The 20,136-nt window shown below is 41.2% G+C and overlaps 1 protein-coding gene across 1 annotated transcript in view; it reads left to right on the forward strand.

Annotated features, from left to right (window-relative positions):
* Positions 1-1,502: 1,502 nt before the first annotated feature.
* The window catches only part of PARN (poly(A)-specific ribonuclease), a 161,031-nt gene continuing 142,397 nt past the window's right edge, over positions 1,503-20,136 (forward strand). The window contains exons 1-10 of the mRNA XM_082643472.1: positions 1,503-1,664; positions 2,068-2,145; positions 4,852-4,931; positions 5,734-5,801; positions 5,887-5,968; positions 10,881-10,941; positions 16,602-16,767; positions 17,455-17,520; positions 18,764-18,802; positions 19,933-19,975. Coding sequence (XP_082499598.1) covers positions 1,646-1,664; positions 2,068-2,145; positions 4,852-4,931; positions 5,734-5,801; positions 5,887-5,968; positions 10,881-10,941; positions 16,602-16,767; positions 17,455-17,520; positions 18,764-18,802; positions 19,933-19,975 — 702 coding nt within the window. The 5' untranslated portion in view covers positions 1,503-1,645. The remainder of the gene's footprint in view (positions 1,665-2,067; positions 2,146-4,851; positions 4,932-5,733; positions 5,802-5,886; positions 5,969-10,880; positions 10,942-16,601; positions 16,768-17,454; positions 17,521-18,763; positions 18,803-19,932; positions 19,976-20,136) is intronic.

The raw sequence follows: 20,136 nt of genomic DNA on the forward strand, positions 1-20,136 counted from the left end.
AACTTAAGTGGCCATATGTGACCAGTACTTTCCATGTAGGACTTTTAAAGCTGATACTAGAAGGCAGAGAGACATTTCAAGTTTGAAGTTTGACTACTTGTCATATTGGTTTTCACATTTACTCTCTGCTGCTCACACTAGGAATAGTGGGCCTAATTAACTATATATAAATTTCCTTTGAATGAGTAGAGGAAAATGGACTTGTGGCACCTGGTGGGGAAAATATGGTCACACTCTTACTTGTTCTTTAGGGTTCTTAATATTTTCTTTTGGGGGAAAATGGTTATCTTCTTTTCAAAAAGCACAAGTGGTTCATACTCAGTATTTCCCTCAAACCTAAGGTGTGAATGCAGGGAAATGTGACAGCGGGTCAGAACGCTGATCATATCTTACATTTATTTTTACAGTGCTTTACAATTCACATACATTATCACCACTGATCCTCAACCCTATTTAGTGGATGAGAAAATCGAGGTTTAGGAAGATTGAATAATTCCAGACCTAATAAATGGCAGAGCTAGCCTTTGAAAGCAGATCTTCTAACCAACTTTCATAGTAGGCTTTTGTGAAAGACCAAGGTGAATTCATTCACTCAACCCACGTTTATCGAGCATCTCGACGTGTCAGCAGTGTCGTAGGCTCTGGGAATCAACTGCAAACCACAAACCAACATAAAACTCCATCAGGCAAGACCTAATCTGTTTTGCCCACCGTAGTATTCCCAGTAGCTAGTGCAGTAGATAAAGGTCTCAGGTTTGCGTTCCCTGTCACCTCTGTAAGTAACACTCTTTTCCATTATTCTTATTGCAGCACCCTGCTCTTTCTCTTCACAGCGAACTTTGGGTTTCCAAGTGGCAAGTTCGATTCCTGCCTGACTTTCCCCTCTTCCCTCAAGTTAAGCTCCAGAGGGAGCTTGTCTTTTCTATTCCTCACTGTATCCCCACTCCTTTCAGGGTGCCTGGCACATAACTGGAACTCAAGAAATATATATTCGTCAACTGGATGGATGTCATGTCACACAACCTTCTGAAGTAAATGGCCCAGGCTTCCCTGGTGGTGTAGTGGTTAAGAATCCGCCTGCCAATGCAGGGGACACGGGTTCGAGCCCTGATCTGGGAAGATCCCACACGCCACGGAGCAACTAAGCCCGTGCGTCACAACTACTGAGCCTGTGCTCTAGAGGGCGCGTGCCACAACTACTGAGCCCATGCGCCACAACGACTGAAGCCCACGTGCCTAGAGCCCGTGCTCCGCAACAAGAGGAGCCACCGCAATGAGAAGCTCGCGCACCGCAACGAAGAGTAGCCCCCACTCCCGCAACTAGAAGAAGCCGGCATGCAGCAACGAAAACCTAATGCAGCCAAAAATAAATAAAGTAAATTGTCCAAGTCTGGTCCTCACCAGGTAGACCACGCCTTGAAGGACTTCGATAGCCACGCCCCTCCCGTGTCCCTGGAAAGGAACCCAGCCTTGGCCCCGCCCCTGCCATGACGCAGACACACGTGACGGCGCGCCGGCGCGCGCTGTTTCCGGAAGTCACCCCCGCGGTCTCTGCCGCTGCTGCCTGCGCTGCTGGCAGTGGAACTTCGCGAGTGGAACGGCAGAGGCGGGCCGGACGGGGCCGGCGGCCTGGCCACTCTGCAAAATGGAGATAATCAGGAGCAGTGCGTGTCCGCCGTGCACCTCCCCGCGTACCCGCGGCCCCCTTCACCCGGCCTGCTAGGCCCGGAACACGGCCGGTCTGCTTGGCGGGGCCTGGGACAGAGGCAGCCCCTCAGGGGTTTGCTCCCCTTTTGCGCCTCTTGGGGGGCCTTATTCCTCTCTGGCCCATACACCCTTCGGGGCCTTGTCGTCTTTCTTACCCGGGCACCCCCAGGGCCTTATCCCTCTCAGGCTCGTGCCCCCGCGGGGCTTATTTTCCCCCCCTGTCTGTGCACCCCTCAGGGACCTGTCCTTCCGCCCTAGGAGACGTAGGAGTTCTCCGGGCCCTCCTTCCTTCCCAACCTAGTAGCCCGTGGGCAAGCAGCTAGGCCACCGGTTCTGAGCCTCTTCTCGGTTTCTCCGCAGATTTTAAGAGTAATCTCCACAAAGTGTACCAGGCCATAGAGGAGGCGGACTTCTTCGCCATCGATGGGGAGTTTTCAGGTATCCCTCGCTTGCAGGCTTGAGGCTGGCACCTTGCAGTGCATAGCCAAAACTCCTGCACCCCTACCCCCTGCTCCCTTGTCCCGGACTTCTGCCTGCTGGCCGCTCCTCCCTTTTTGTAGCCTTGGGCAAGTTGCATGGGTCTCCACGTTTCCTCAAACGTTTCGAAAGCACGGAAGAGGTGCGGTGGGTTTTGTGATTGGGTTTGTGGTTGTTGGACATCTCAGGGTTGCAGATAGAGATTAAGGTTTTGGTGCTGCTTAAAAATTGTTGGATGTGTGTGAGACAGCTTGGGAGTTCGGGTCAGGCTTTTTTTTGTGTGTGGTGAAATACACATAACATAAAATTTATCGTTTTAAAGTTCAGTGGCATTAAATACATTCACATTGCTGTGTATCCATCTCCAACCATCCATCTCCAGAACTTTTTCATCTTCAGAACTGAAACACTCTACCCATTGAACAATAATTCCCAACTCCTCTCTCCCCTCTGCCTCTGGCAACCACTGTTTCTGTCTCTATGAATTTGACTAGTTTAGACATTTCCTATAAGTGGAATCATACAATATTTGTCCTTTGTGACCGACTTTGGGTCGGACTTTTACAGATAAATGAGGGTATTCCTTTAGGCATTAGTGGAAGTGTTCATTGCCTGCCTTGGCATGGGTGTGCATGTGTGTGTGATACTTTACTAACAGTTATAATTGCAAGGTTTTTTCTTTTTCTCTTTTTGGATCAAAGATGTCCACTTTTGGTATAGATAACACTTTTGCTACAAGCTGAACATGTTTCTAAGACTTCAGCTCTTTCTAAAGGACTCCATGCTGTGGGTAATCTTTGGCTTTAATTAAGCGTGCAGTTTCTAGTTGGAGTCAGTTCCCTGGAAAGCTAAGAGTTTTCACCGCAAATAATTGTCTCTTGACCTTGAGTATACCTTTGTTGTGTAGATGTTACTCCAAACTGTTGATCAAGACTGTACTCTTAACAGTAATGCACATCAGTATTTGTTGATGTCTGAGTATGCATTAATCTTTGAAAGCAGCAAAACTTAGTCATAGAGATTGTTTCCTTAAATCATGACTGTTTTGAACCCTAATTTTTTTTACTGACTTATAATTGACCAATTATATCAGTTTCAGGTGTACAACATAGTGATTTCATATTTTTATACACTATGAAATCACCATGCTAAGTCTAGTTACCATCTGTTAGCTACAAAGTTATTGTTGGCTATATTATTGGCTATATTCCCTATGCTGTGGCATTTATTTTATAAATGAAACTTTGTATCTCTTAAACCTCTTCACCTATTTGGCCTTTCCACCCACCCCCTCCCCTCTGGCAACCATTAGTTTACTCCCTGTATCAATGTCTTTGTTTTGTTTTGCTTGTTGCTTTGTTTTTTAGATTTCACCAATAAGTGAAATCATATGGTATTTGTCTTTCTCTTTCTGATTTATTTCACTTAACATAATACCTTCTAGGTCCATCCATGTTGCAGATGGCAAGGTTTTATTCTTTTTTTATGGCTGACTAATATTTCTTTATACGTATGTGTATATATATGTTTGTATGTGTGTGTGTGTGTGTATATATATATATATATATATATATGTGTGTGTGTATATGGCATCTTCATTATCCATTCATTTATCTTTGGACAATTAGGTTGCTTCTATGGCTTTGCTATCGTAAATAATGATGTAAATAATGATGTAGTGACATAGGGATGCATATATCTTTTCGAATTAGAATTATTGAAGAAAAAATTTTTGTTTTCTTATAAATATCCAGAAGTGGAATTGTTGGCTCATATGTTAGTTCTATTTTTAATATTTTGAGGAAGCTTTATACTGTTTTCTATAGTGGCTGCAGCAGTTGACCTTCCCACCAACAGTACACGATGGTTCCCTTTTCTCCACATCCTTGCCAACACTTGTTATTTCTTGTGTTTTTGAGAATAACCATTCTGACAGGCGTGAGGTGGCATCTCAAGATTGCCTTGGCTATTCGGGGTATTTTGTGGTTCCATACAAATTTTAGGATTATTTGTTCTAGTTCTGTGACAAATGCCATGGGTATTTTGATAGAGATTGCTTTGAATCTGTAGATTGCTTTGGGTAATATGGACATTTTTACAGTATTAATTCTTCTGATTCGTGAGCACAGTCTTTCCATTTATTCCCATTGTCTTCAATTTCTTGCACCAATGTCTTATAGTTCTCAGAGTACAGGTCTTTCACCTTCTTGGTTAAATTTATTCCTAGGTATTTTATTCTTTTTGATGCAATTGTAAATGGGATTGCTTTCTTAATTTCTGTTTTTCATAGTTTGTTATTAGTGTATAGAAATTTACAACAGATTTCTGTATATTAATTTTGTATCCTGCAACTTTACTGACTTCCTTTATTAGTTCTAATAGTTTTTTGGTGAGGTCTCTATAGTGTTTTCTATATTTGAAATCTATTTTAGACACTGAAACTGCCCATTCTCAGATTGAAAGATTCACATCTCTAAATTCATTACTATAGGGTTTAGCTTGGTAGCCAGTGAAATTAATGCTAATTTTGAAAAAATGAAGAAAGGAGCACTTCCAATTAATTTTAATTCATAAAAATATGAAATTATAGCGCCATTGAATAGTCGACTGACATTTTTCCATTAGCATTTATTAACAAGTTAAAAACTTCTATTTCTTAAAATCTAGGAATCAGCGATGGACCCTCAGTCACCGCATTAACAAATGGTTTTGACACTCCAGAAGAAAGGTATCAGAAGCTTAAAAAGGTACGTGGATGTGCTAGAAAAAAAATTTTTTTCCCATGTTGGTCCTGCATATGTTGAATTATAGAGGAATATAATCATTAAACTTGTTCATTAATGTCTCAACCCCAGCTATAAAATGATATTTTAGTGGTATTTAAAACAACAGCAAAAATAATTGTTTGCTGGAAAACATTTTGGGGAAGGTTTAGTATTTTCAGTGTTAATTTGATTTACAGGAAATGTGATGTGGTTATTTTAATCATTTGGAAATAGGTTTACCATGATACTCCAGATGGTGGATAGGTGCCTAAGTTGGGAAAAATATTAAGAAATGTATATAAATTAATAATGCGTCTGATACCTACTAGAGAATGGACTTGAGGATATGGGAGGGGGAAGGGTAATCTGTGACAAAGTGAGAGAGTGACATGGACATATATACACTACCAAACATAAAATAGATAGCTAGTGGGAAGCAGCCGCATAGCACCAGGAGATCAGCTAGGTGCTTTGTGACCACCTAGAGGGGTGGGATAGGGAGGGTGGGGGGGGAGGGAGACGCAAGAGGGAAGAGATATGGGAACATATGTATATGTATAACTGATTCACTTTGTTATAAAGCAGAAACTAACACACCATTGTAAAGCAATTATACTCCAATAAAGATGTAAAAAAAAATAATGCGTCTGATAGATAATCTGTAATCAGTTCTAATTGGAAGTATTCTGCCAAAGTAATCAGAAAACCCACCTGATTGAGAATACTGTTGCTGACGTCGACTGTAGAGCACTGTTTTGACAGATATTTTATTTCCCTTTTCCAGCATTCCATGGACTTTTTGCTGTTTCAATTTGGCCTTTGCACTTTTAAGTATGACTACACAGATTCAAAGTAGGTTGTTTTAATAAGTGGTGGGAATTCTTTTGTCATGGCGTACTGTAACACTCTAAGTCTCCTTTTATCTTATTTTCCCCAGGTATATAACAAAGTCTTTTAACTTCTATGTTTTCCCGAAACCCTTCAATAGATCTTCACCAGATGTCAAATTTGTTTGTCAGGTTAGTAGTATAATTGAGTTTTTTTTCTGTTATGAATTGCTGATGAGGCAGTGTGGATATGTGGAATCAGAATTCTCTCTAAAATTTGGTTCTACCACTATGCACTTTGGGCAAATCATTTCACCTCTCTGACTTTCAGTTTTAGGGTTGTAAATTAATGACACTCCCATCTTCCCTTTTACCTGAGAATGAGTTAAGGAATGAGATGTAAGAGACAGGTAGATGGAAATGAGAACGTGAGCTTTATCATTAGTAAAGCTGAATCTGAGACCATGGCTTCGTAGTCTGACTCTTCTGGGGATTTTTTTTTTTTTTCGGTATGCGGGCCTCTCACTGTTGTGGCCTCTCCCATTGCGGAGCATAGGCTCCAGACGCACAAGCTCAGCGGCCATGGCTCACGGGCCCAGCCACTCCACGGCATGTGGGATCTTCCCAGACCAGGGCACGAACTCGTGTCCCCTGCATCGGCAGGCGGACTCTCAACCACTGCGCCACCAGGGAAGCCCCTCTTTTGGGGATTTTTAACGTCTTACCCCTGAATTGAACCTACAGATCAGGACCTTCAGGCTTCTTCCCACCCCATTCTCATTGCACCCATCTCCAAGGGTAGAGCTTTATTTTCTGGAAGAGGAGGGTATGTGTGTATCCTCTTTGAAAAGAGAAAGCCCAAAAGGGGCTAAGCTATATATGTTCAGTTTCTTTTCCCAAGCTCACCAATTAGGAAAGAGAGGGTAGATAAAGACCACTGTTTCCTCCTAAGGAGGAGAGGGCTGACTTTATGAGCCAAGGTAAGGACACAAGGAGGTTCCCCTTTAGAACACCCTGTTCGCAGTTGTAGCTGATCTAGTAGACACTCAGTGAATATCAGTTTCCCCTTTCTGCTCTTAATAATCTGATACAATGGATAAGGTGAATGTGAATAAGTGTATAGCGAATGGATATGTGATGAAAGCTGAATGTTGGCCTTTTCTCCCTTATGATCTTATGCTTGAGCTTCTCTCCCCATAGCAACATTAGTTACTTTGAGTCTTCCCATCTTTCCCTTTTCCTGCATGTAAGTAGTAATGCAGTTAAGAAAGCCTGGAGGGTAGGCTTCTGAGTGACTGAGTCATGTCAGGTTCTTTCTGTAATAAGGCAGGATATAAACAAATGAAACTGAGCATTAATTGTGTATCTAGGGCTGAAGAGAAGGTAATTTTGGTCTTGTAAACCTGAATTTTTCTTAAATTAGCAAATAAACCATAGTTGATATTTCTTTACCCTGCAACCAGTTAACAGCTATTTACCAGTCACCTTAGTATAGGGTACTTAATTAAACAGTATTTGTAGATTTTCACTGAGAGAAAAATAGGCTCAGTTGGGAAATTTGTGTGGATGTAGTTTTCCAACAGTACCAGGAAAAGACAGTTATTTAAAGTGGATTCCATGGCTTTAGCCAGGGGTTAATCAAACAATGCAGACAGTGGCAGTGAGACACCTTGGGGATGATGCTTTGTTCTAAAAGACCAACACAAACACAGTTATTCTAGGAAATGAATTGGAAACAGGTCAAAAGAACCCTACCCATTGTACAAAGCCATTCTGGGGCTACACCTGGAACACTTTATGTAGTTATAGTAGCCAGCCACTCCTTAAAACAAAGAAAGACATCACAGACTTGAAGACAGGCCAGAGACGAATGTCTAAAATGGACAATGGGATAAAAATGGTGCAATTCTCTATTCTGGAAACGCAAAGGCAGAGAAGAGGTTTAGACTCAGTAAGTAAACTTGTGAATTGTATGGCTATGGTAAATGGTAGTATCTTTGAATTTTTTTCTTTTGTCCTCCATCTAAGGTGGATTTTGCTTTAAAATTCTATGGTGACAGCAGAGTTGCATCTTACAAGGAGCTTATTAGCTTCTGGAGTCAGCGAGTAGGGTGAAGATTGTGTCTGGTCGAAAATCAGTCTTGAAAAGCTCTTATTACCCTTAAAGCAGGGAGAATTTGGGGGCAAAATAACTTAATATGCTCTTTGAAAAATAAGCATCTGTATAATAGTGAGCTGCTCACACTGGGCGGGATATGGGGGAGTGAGCTGCCTGAGAGCCAGGCACACTCCTGGAGCACGTGCCTGTCCAGTGGGGCGACAGCAGAACTGCATGGCCTTGGCATTGTCTTCACCTCCTCTTTGTCTTCTCTTCTCCTTCCTTTTTCTGACCGAACATCTATAGTTGAATTCATGGAAGAAAATACATACATGGTCGTGAAAAATCGAGACCCTGCTGCTGTCTATAGAGTAAAGAACGAGTTTCTTTTTTTATCCCGTCTTCCCCATGCCACTTCCTTCCCCATTTCACTCCTTTTATGTCCATTTGTACATATACTCTTATGTCTACATATATATACATAATTTTAGCTTTTTTCTTTAATATACACAGGATCATAATATTCATATTTTATATAACTTGCATTTTCTACTTAACACACTGTCTTCATATTTCATAGTATGGATATGTTATAATTTATTTAATTGGAGTTCAGAAGTTTTCCAGTGGTTACCTATTTTAAGCAATGCTATAGTCAGTGTCTGTGTGCAGCATGTCTTGGTTATATGTAGGAATGTTTTTATAGGATAGATTTCCTAGAAGGGGAATTGCTGACTCATAGAGCTTATATATTTAACATTTTGACAGATGCATCAAATTGTCCTCCCAAGTAGCCGTGCTCATCTTTTGAATCCTGAAAATGGTACATTTAGGACAAACCAAAGATAGTGGTTAGTAAACCACAAATAGATTTTGTTGGTTCAAAGTGTTTTTTCTTTATTTTCTTTTATTTTTTTTTATACAGTAGGTTCTTATTAGTTATCTGTTTTATACAAATTAGTGTATATATGTTAATCCCAATCTCCCAATTCATCCCACACCCTCCCCCCACCAACCCCTGGCCGCTTTCCCCCCTTGGTGTCCATATGTTTGTTCTTTACGTCTGTCTCTATTTCTGCCTTGGAAACTGGTTCATCTGTACCATTTTTCTAGATGGGTTTTTTTCTTTACTGTGGTAAAAAATACATAACCTAAAATTTACCATTTTAAGAGGCTTTCAGTTCAGTGGCATAAAGTACATTTTTTGGGTGCAACTTAGAGGGTGTTATTTGAGTGGAAAGTAAATAGCTTCAAAAAGGGGATAGGTGAGTCTCTGACTCTGGATTTTTAAACAAGGAAGTTAGGATGTTTTGGAGTCTAGTGACAGCAGGGACAAAAATGCCTTTCCATAATCCATCTTTTGGTGCCTCTGTCAGTGATGGAATATTAGGTGGGCAGAGTTACAAGAATACTCAGGCATGGTAGATAAAAAGGCTTGTGGCCCAAGTCAGAAGTCATTGGGTCTTGTTCAGAACAAGATAAAAAGGGAACATGTGGGCGGGGACTGGTTGCTTATTTGAAACCACAGGAAACCTGGACATGATAGAAAATGATGTGCCTATACCCACACGTGTGTGTGTGTTTGTGTGTGTGTGTGTGTGTGTGTGTGTGTATTTGGTAAGGTTGCCTTTTTATATCTCATCATATTTTCATCACTGGTAACCACTCATCATATTTGGGTAAAAAGTATATATATATATATATATATATATATATATATATATAAAAGTATATACAGTATATGAAACCTTTTAACATAAGATTAAAAAGATAAGTAAGTGAAAAGTTGGAAGAAAAGAAAAATGAGGAAACGATTACTGTGTTACGATTAGAACACAGAATTTGTGTCAAAGAAATTCTCACCTTTTTGTCTCTGAGCTTCCTACCAGCCAAGAATAGGGGGAACACACAATCAATTCTGTGGCCCATAGGATCGAAATAGGCCAGAGCTCAGGAGAAGTTCAGCTTCCCTCAGACTAGAGACCTCAGAACATTTCCCCTTCTGTTATCATAAAGAAATCACTAATGTAGAAGACCTGTCTTCGGTGGCATCTCTAAAGAGAATACGGTAATGAGTTTACTGGAACTGGTACAGCGTCCCTCAGCCTAGACTGATGGTATAATGTCAGGTACAGGTCAGGAAGGTAGTTCTATGAGGGGTCAGGTTAAAATGACTCAAGTGTGCTGCCCTCTAATGTTCTGACTTAAAACAAGAATAAAATTAGAGAAGCTACAATGATGTTTCCCACTCTTCAGTCAGTTGAGTAAGAACTTTGTGAAAATTTTCCCATTCTTGTGTAGTATTATTTAATTAATCTTTTTACTAACATTTACTTATATATTTTGACTTACCCTAGGCTTGAGATATGTATTTAATAAGTCTTGTTACTGGGAATTTTTCTCTATTTTGATCTTGAATGTAAAGAACATCCAATTAAGAGCTTGGGACTTCCCTGGCAGTCCAATGGTTAAGACTGCACTTCCAAAGCAGGGGGCGTGGGTTCGATCCCTGGTCAGGGAACTAAGATCCCACATGCCGCACGGCGTGGCCAAAAAAAGAAAAAACAGATTTGGGGCTTTCAGAATCTAAGTTGAAGTGAATATTGATACCTTATAACTTGCACATGTTTGCTACCTTAAACCTGAACCTGGGGTGAGATAATAGAAATACATTTAATTTTTATTTATAGTCTCCTGGTCAGTACAGCCACCAGGAGCTTCCTGCCGATTGGGAGAATATATGTTCACTAAGTAAAATTTTCTTAAATGTTGTGAAACAAAGGATATTTGTTTTATAAGCTATAAAGGAGAAGAGCCCAGATAGTTTAAGTGAATTAATGGATGATTTGGCAGCCGTGGAGTAGAAATGCCTCGTCCTCTGACCTTTGGCATGCTGCCTTCTTGCCTGGTTGCCTTTGTTTACTTGCCTGAGTTCTTTCTCTGCTTCTATTCATACACCTGCCACGAACATCACCGAAATGCATGTTCTGTTTACTCTTGTTTCAGAGCTCAAGCATTGACTTTCTAGCAAGCCAAGGATTTGATTTTAATAAAGTTTTTCGCAACGGTAAGACTACGTGTGACCTCTCTTTAGAGCTTGTAAATCTGGATTTGGTTGAGAATTATCTTTTTGTGCCTGTTGTCTGAGACAGGATCTCGGATTCCCAGTCCATCATATGCAGCCATAGAGTTTTTATTGTGCCCCTTTTTTAAGGCCTGAACTGAACAGGAGAGGAGCTGCTACTTCATTTAGCTCTAATGAGGCCTCTCAAGCTCCTGGTTTCACTGAGTGGAGCTTTTCTGTCGCTGGTGTGACTTGGTTTCCTGGCAGACCACCTGGGGAGGAATGCATCCCTGTTTTCTTTCAGTGGTACAAGTGCTACGATGTAGCATTTTAAAAAGCAGCCATATTCCAGTAATACAGAGATGGTCTTTGGAGGAAAAAAGTCTACATAGTCTGCACAATCCTGATGGCTAACTTGCTGGCACGATAGGCTGGCAAGCAGCCTGGAGGGAGGGACTACGTCCCTTGCTTATCCCTGGAGCAGAGCACGATTCCTCTTCCATACCAGGGAGGTGACCGTTAGATATTTGATGAATGAACACCGGACGTTAGACCACACCAGAGTGGTTTTCCTTCCTCCATTCATTTATTTCCCGAAAAGTACTGGGGAAAGCCTCTGGTTTTCTCAGCAGTATTAAGCACCTGCTGCTCTAAGGTCAATAGGTACTTTTCACTTAATTATTCTTGTAAATTGTATTCATTCCCATGGGGAATGTATTATTGAGTGAGGTAAGAAAGGAGATTTTTCTCAGGAAAGGTTCTAGAACATAGACGTCAGCTAAAGTCTCTTCCCCTCAGCATGATATCCTTGCAGGGCCTTTAGCACCCATGTCATGGGTTTTTTTAAACTGCTTTAGTGGTGCTGCGGCTTCATGTCTAGTGATGATTTTGATTTTTGGAAATACTAAAAAAAATTTGGAATCCAAACTGCTTAACCTGGTGGGTGAACCAGCTGGGTAACACAATTTGGGTATAATAAAACAATTTATTTGCTTTGGCTCATACTTGACTGAAAACCATTATAAAACACAAGTTCCAAATGTAGTTAGAGCCCTATCATGGAATAGTTGCAGAAATCTTTTGAAGGAACTACTTGACCCAGACTCGTATGAGTGTGTAATTTCCAGCCTGATGGTTTTATTTTCATAAAAGGAGAGAAACAGCTAAATTGGAGGATGCCTCACTCTCTAGTTTTGTAGTCAGACCTTGTCATATTTTAGTCACAGCTGCATCAGGGCTCCCAGGCCATCTGTTATTACCGAGACACTAACCCCGTGCTGTTGCAGATGCTCTGTAATTCTGACCTAGACCTTCACTTCTCTTTCTTATCAAATCTTCCCACGCAGGGTTCGCAAATGCCAGGCCCTTTTCTCCTGGCAGTCTTCTTGGAAGTGCCTTTGACTTCCTTGTCTGAAATGGAACCAGGTGACTCCTCTTACCGTTCCCCCTGCAGCCCTCCCAAGCACAGGTGGTTTCAGCTCTGTCTCTGTGTCTGCATCCGGGCAGTGGTAGGCATGCCACCTTCAATCCACTTGAGTTCCCTCTTCTCAGGAGCCACACTTCTTCCCAGGGCTGCGTCACCAGCTCTGCCATCCCTCTTTCTGCTGACTTCCTGGGCGTGGCCTTCACCAGCTGCCTTGACGTCGGCTCATCGTCTTTCTCTCCACTCCTACCTCTCTCCTCCTCCTGGGTGACTCCAGCATCCGCAAGGACATCCAGCAAATGCTCCGTCTTGAGTGTTTCTTGGCCAGGCGGTCAGCAGTCCTCGCTTCTGCCTCCCCTTAGCCCTGTACTCCCTTGGTAGCATCATGGGTTTTATTAGCAGTAACTGTGCCCATCTCCATCATTTCTCTTGTCTTTCTCTTCCACTTACTTGGGTACCTCATTTCAGCCATCAGTTGACCTCCATTGCTTTTTCACTGTCGGTTACCTTCCACTCTCCTGTCTTGACTTCGCTCCTTGTCCACCTGGTCCATCATTATCCTTTCTTCCTGCCCTTGCTCCTCTTTCCCTCCATTGCCCTGGTCTAGCTAAGTCCCAGCCCTGGTTGGATCTTATCATCCACCTCCTCTATTTCTGAGCATCTGAATATTGCAGGAAAATGTGACACACCTGAGCTAATTTGTCACTTTAAATTCATGACCACAAGCTTCAAGAAAGGACTCAGTCGTGCTCAAAAATCCTACTTTTCTGACTTAGAAATTCCCTTTCCAACTCTCTACGATGTCAGTCCCACTCAGCTGATGACCATGCCTCTCAATGAAAATAGAAGCCATCAGGGAAGAGCCACTTCGTGTTCTCACCACCAGACCCACAGGTCTCCCCCGAGCCCGGGCTCAGCCTTTTCGTTTCTCTCCTTACAGAGAAGAGGAGTCCCTGCACCGGTCAGAGGCTAGTACCTGCCTCCTAGTCAGGCACTGGCTCTTCCAGTTTGCCCTTCTCTCTCCTGGATATTTTCCCGTCTCTGCTGATCAATTCCATCAACCTTTGTAAACATGCTTTGTGAAAGTGCAGAGCTTCTTAATCTAGGCCATGGGCCGCCTTCCTGCCATAGATAGAATTCAGAAGTCTATGAACTTGGGGAGGGCATTGTGGAATTCAAATCTATATTTTCTCTAACCTTGAACTGAATTTGTTTGTTCCTTCTGTTAGGAATGTAGGCAACAACCCAGCAGTGTTAGCAGTAGCTGGGAGATTGTCCTCAGTGAAATCCCAGGTATCTTCAAATGGCATTTCAGTTGTGACAGATATCTTGAATATTGTTTACCTTCATCAGTACTTTGAAATTATCATGGTTATGTCACCTGCCATTAGGTCTTGTTATTTAATGTGTTGACCAGGAAGCTGATTTCCTGTATTATTATATTATTATCCCATATTATTATATCACAGATTAAAAAAAGAATTTTGGTAACTTTCAATATAATTACCTTTCTTTACAATCTTGCATATTTTATTTTATGCATTTGAAAACATTATTCTGATGAAGGGTCTGTAGATTTCACCCGACCGCCAAAGGAGTTGGTGACCTGTGAAGATGAAGCAGGCCTGCAGGAACATCTCCGTCTTGAAATAACTCCAACCAAAGCAAAACCATCCCCCCCTCACTTGCTTCCACATCCCCTTTCCACTTCTGGCCTGTGATCGTCCCACTCAGAGCAAAGCATCTTGAATGAGATGTGTGTTCTCACTGTTCCTTCCTCTTCCCCTCTAGTTTTTTCTTCACCCACCCCCAGCTGGCCTGCCATCTGTACCCCTCCAAGGACACTGCTGGTCCCCCATGCCTGCCATGATCTCAGACCCCATAGATCCTTCTTTGTCCTCATCTCGCTCCACCTTTGGAGTAATTTGACCCAGTCGATTGCTCCCTCCTTCCCTAGACGCTGTCCTCTGGCTTTCAGACACTCGTTCTCCTGGTTTTCGTCGCACCTCCCTCTGGACTCCTCCGCGTCCCGATCGGCTTATTCTCGTCTTGCCAGCTTCTAAATATTACTTTCCCTAGTTGGTCTCATATATTCCATGGTTTTATTTATTTTTTATTATTAAATTCTTATTTCGAAATAATTTCAGACTTATATAAATGTTGCCAGAATACCGCAAAGAATTCCTGATACTTTCCCTCTGATTTCCCAGGTGTTAGCATTATAATGTTTGCTTTGTTGTCCTTTCTCTCATTATATATGTGTATGTATAATTTTTTTCCTGAACCATTTTAGAGTAAGTTGCACCCATGATGCTCCTTTAGTCCTAACTACTTCAGTGTGAATTTTCCTAAACACAAGAGCACTCTCTCATATAGAACAGTAATCCGAATTAGGAAATGGACATTGCTACAGTACTGTTACCTCAGTTGCAAACCTAATATAAGTTTTGCTTCTTACAGCAAAAGAGGAAAAATAACTTCCCCTTGTCCAGATTCAATCCAGGATCACACGTTGCCTTTAAACTGTCATATCTCTTTGCTCTTTTAAAATCCAGAACAGTTTCTCAGTCTGTGATTTTAGTACCTTGACATTTTTGCCTAGTGGAGGCTAGTTATTTTGTAGCATGCCCCTCAATTTGGATTTTTTTGATGTTTCCTCAGACAAGTCCGAATGCATCTGTTCATCTCGGGCAGGGATACCACAGATGTGAATGTCTGTGCTGCTCAGTGCATCATATCAGGAGGCATATGACATCAATTAGCCGCATTACTGATGATGATAACTTTTTTTTTGGTAGTATGTAAAGTATGAAGTACACTAATATTGTTGTGCAGCTGTTGATGTTTTTAATGTGGATCACTTTTTCACCAATTAATTTTAGCATCCATTGATAATTCTTGCTTGAAACAATTATTATTGCTGACGAGTGGTGATTTTCTAATTCCATCATTCTTTCTACAAAGTTTTTTAAGCGTCACGTGGCTTTTAATGCCCCCCACATCCTGATGACACCTACATTTATATCTCAACACCTTTCTCTGGAGCTTTAGGCTTATACCTGCACCTCCTCATTTATATATACATCCCTAGATGATTTATTATATCCAGGAGGTAGCTTTTGATTTTCACCCCTTGGACCCCAAGTCTATTCTTTGCCTAGTTTTCCCCACTTCAGTAAGTGGCCCTACTGTTGTCCCAACTGCTTAAACCTAATAGTTAGATGTCGTTTTTTATTTTGCCCTTCCCTTTCTCCCTCACCCACAGTATGTCAGCAAGTTCTAGCTTTCCTATCTCTAGAATCATTCTCTCCATCTCTGTAGATTAGGCCAAAGTCATAAACTATGACCTTCTGCCTATTTTATAAATAAAGCTTTACTGGGACACAGCCATACCCATTCATTTACCCATTGTGTGGCTGTTTTCATGTTACAAAGGTCAGAGTTAAGTAGTTGCAACAGAGATCCCCGTATGGCCCTCAAGCCTAAAACATCTACTGTTTGTCCTTTTAAGGAAAAGTCTGACCTCTGATCTAAGTGGTTGTCTCTGGCCTGGACATCCGCAGTGGACAGTTCCTTCCAGCTGAACTCCCTACTTCAACTCTCACAGGAGTCTAGATGATCTTTTAAAAACATGGAGCAGATAACGTGATTATCTTGCTTAAAACCTGATGATATCCCATTGCTTGTAGAATAAAGTAAATTCTTACCATGGCCTGTAAGGGCCTATGTAATCTTGCCCCATTCTCTCCAACCTGACATTACGCCATTCTCCTGCTTACACTTCCCTGCTGTTTCTGGAACAGTCCAAGCCTTTTCCATCCTCTGGGCATTTATGCTTGTTCCCTGCCTGAAATACTCTTCCCCCAGCTCCTTCATGTCTGATTCATTCTTACCCTGAGGTCCTCCCTCCTGGTGGCCTTCTCTGGTCATCCTAAGGTCATTCGCTTCACTACAGAGCAGGACAAGTCTACCTTGTTCACTGTTAGCTCACTAGTGCTTGATACAGTGCCTGGCACAGCGTTAGAACCAAATCAGTTTGTTGAAAGGAGGATGAATGAACGAGCGAATGGAGTGAATGAATAGACAAACACATTTCAAAATCATTTGTTTTTTCCATTGATTTTTTTGAGCTGTAGTTAATTATGGTCTTTCCTGAGTCTTTTAGACTCCTTGGTTTGTTACAAAATTTTTATGATAAACGGTTACTTCTGCTAATGCATTGTTTAAAAATTCTGTTCAGGAATTCCATACTTAAACCAGGAAGAAGAGAGACAGTTAAGAGAGCAGTATGATGAAAAACGTTTACAGTCCAATGGTGCAGGCGCTTTGTCGTACACGTCTCCTAACACTTCAAAATGTCCCGTGACGATTCCTGAGGATCAGAAGAAGTTTATTGACCAAGTGGTGTAAGTTCCTAAACTGAAACCAAACGTGCGTTGAGTCACGTGTCTTGGGGCAGGGCTGACGTCTGTATCTCAGGCTCGTGCTTCACATGCACAGTGCACACAGAGGTGTGGCGTTTGAGGGGCAGGATTTAACTGTGGTGTATCTGAGTTTGTGTCACAGCTGTCAACTTTAAATCGAGTTCTGTGTACTGTACTTAGACTTCCCAAGTGTCACCAGGCAAGAGACTATCTTGGCCAAGTGGTCAGACCTCCTGCGTGGACCACGGGCCTGACAGCCACCGTCCAGTCCCCGTGAAAGCAGAGGCCCATCCAGATATTTGCAACACAGCCACGTTTTTTTCTCTTGCAGTGAAGTTTCTGACAAGCAAACGTGCCCTCGGAGGAGCGTCTGGTTTTGCTCTGTTTAGCTGTCAGTATAACTGCTTTACTAGGAAAGTAAAAATGCAAATCACTTGTATTGCTGAATCCTGGAGAAGTTGTTGCGAACTCATTACTAACAGCCACAAATGCCAAAATAAAGTATTTTTCTTTAAGCCTTACTGAACGAAAAAGTTATAACGTGATTTGGTAAAATTACAGTGTCGTATGTTCTTGTATTTGGATTGCTTTTGAGTATGATGATTCTCCTGGTTGACAACTTCATTCCTTAATGATGCTGATGGTCATGTTTTTATTCTAATTCCTCAGAGAGAAAATAGAAGATTTATTACAAAGTGAAGAAAACAAGAACTTGGATTTAGAGCCATGTACTGGGTCAGTTGCCCTGAATATTTTCACGTGTACTTTTTTTGGAAAGGTAGATGATTTCTGGCATGTGCTCCATTTGGTCGCTTAAAAACACTTTCATAAATAGTCTTTTTATTATAGGTATGTTCCCAATATTTTAGCACTAACTTTAGCATTAACAGAATTGGGACCATGGTATATAGAGACACTGAATGAATGCTTTGTTCTGTCCTGGAGGGGAGAAAACCGTTGTGCAACTTTGCTTTAAGTCATGCTCAAGAGTGGCATAATTATTGTAGCCTCGACTTGTGCTTCATACATAAAGGCTTCAGAAGAGCAGAATTTACTGTCAGGCTACTCCTGTCCTTTTAATGTCTCTCTGCAGTAAAAAACATCAGTGTTTCATAGAGTCAGTGACTGAAACAGCCTGCTTTCCTTCCTTTTACTTTGTGACTAGCTTCACAGAAGTGTTTTAATGCATCTGTCTACTTAAAACTCTTCATGCAGCCACAGGAAGTAATACTTTGGTTAGACAAGACCTTCTGCCTCTTCTATAAGGCAGTATAATAATAATAATAATAAAGAGCATTTCAGTGAAGAAAAGTGGTGAGGAATCCTCCCACCTCAAACATCCTGTCTGCTCTTGTTTGCACATTACCTGTCGCTTCTAATGAAGTCTCCTTTAAAAATTACATATTTTTCCCAATTCGAAAAAGAATAAATACATGTATATGAATAACTCAATCACTTTGCTGTACACCTGAAACCAACTCAGCATTGTTAATCAACTATACTCCAGTATGAAATAAAAAGTTAAAAAAAATTCAATCCATCTTTATTTTATCCATTATTATTATCATTATTATTTTTAATTTTATGTATTTTTGGCTGCATTGGGTCTTTGTTGCTGCACGTGGGCTTTCTCTAGTTGCGGTAAGCGGGGGCTACTCTTTGTTGCGGTGCGTGGGCTTCTCGTTGCGGAGCACGGGCTCTAGGAGCACGGACTTCAGTAGTTGTGGTGCGCAGGCTCAGTAGTTGTGGCGCACGGCCTAGTTGCTCTGTGGCATGTGAGATCTTCCTGGATCAGGGATCGAACCCATGTCCCCTACACTGGCAAGCAGTTTCCCATCCACTGCGCCACCAGGGAAGTCCCCAATCCATCTTAAAAAAAAAAAAAAAAAAAATTAAATATCTTTCCCAACCAGTGCTTGGTCAGTTTGAATTTTCCTTTACTGAGCCAAAATTAATACCTTTTCATTTGTTTTTATAGGTTCCAAAGAAAACTAATTTATCAGACTTTGAGCTGGAAGTAAGTGTTTATATTATACACGAGAGCTCTGTGAGGGACCCAGGATTTAAAAACTAAATGTAATTTTTTAGCTCTTATGTCATTTTTGATATTCTGCAGTTCTTGGTGATTTGACCATACCGTGTTCTTGGGCAGTGCTTTATTTTGTTATTATTTTCCCCTAATTTGTTAAGTTGAATACCCACTTAATTTATTTCCTTGTTATTCCTTCTTAGTAGATGTTGTAAAGCCTTTACAGTTTTAACTATCACTTTGGCATGTCCATTAACTTCTGGATGTGTAGTGTTTTTGTTCTTCGAAGGTATCAATATATGGTAAAGATTTGGTTTTAAGACCTGGGAAATACTCAGGTGAATGCTTTTTCTAAAACAGGGGTTAGGCCATGGGTAGGTTTCAGGAGGCCTATGAATCCCCTGAAACAATATCCAAAATTGTGTGTGTGTATTTTTCTGGAGGTGTTTCTATTGGTTTAATTATATTTTCAAGTGGATCTCTAACTCAAAAATTGAGTATCAGGATTAGACAGATGAATGTTTGCACTTGACTTTGTTCGGAGTTCTTGTTCTTTCATTAGAGTCTGCCAGTGGCATGTATACTGGGAATTTACTTTGACCAAAACAGGAAAAGGGCCATTGTTGTTTGACCAGGCTCCTTTCCTCTCACGTTATCCTTGCCACGTACTCCACCCGAGTTCCAGATTCCTCTCCTGGGCAGATGAAACTACTGTGCCAGATTACAGCAGTTACTCATCTCAGATCTCCCCTGTGCATGCCCCAGATCATCCAAAGAGACCTTCAGAATTTTACTTAGGAAGTAAATATTGTGATATTTAGAAGCAAGATTTGACAGTGTAGTAATGAGATGACTGTATTACGGGATGCCTGACATTTCAGAAGATGCCTAAGTCCTAAAAATATTAATTTGAAATCAGTTACATTCCTGTTTTAAGAGGAGAGAGAGGGAAACATTTCGCAGCTGAAGTTACTCTAAAGTCTTCCTAGTAGTGGTATTTATTTCATACTTAATAAAACTTAAGTAATGAAATTATAGCTGTGTACTTGTTTTTAAAATACTTACGGTTTTAGCTGCTGTCTCATCTACTGATGTCATGTTTTCTTTCTTTTCTTTAGGTATCCCAAAGGCATTCATGTTGAGACTTTAGAAACTGAAAAGGTAACCTCAAGAATTATCCAGGGCCAACAGCAAATGCATGAAACCCATGCAACAATATGCAAATGCAATCAAATTGAGCAGTTGAAAGTCAGAGTTTACTCCTTGGCTCTGCTACATATGAACTGGGTGACACTGGGCAAGTCATTTCCCCTCTGCCAGCC

Source organism: Mesoplodon mirus (genome assembly GCF_964341445.2).
Source record: "Mesoplodon mirus genome assembly, chromosome: 15".
Classification (NCBI taxonomy): Eukaryota; Metazoa; Chordata; class Mammalia; order Artiodactyla; family Ziphiidae; genus Mesoplodon; species Mesoplodon mirus.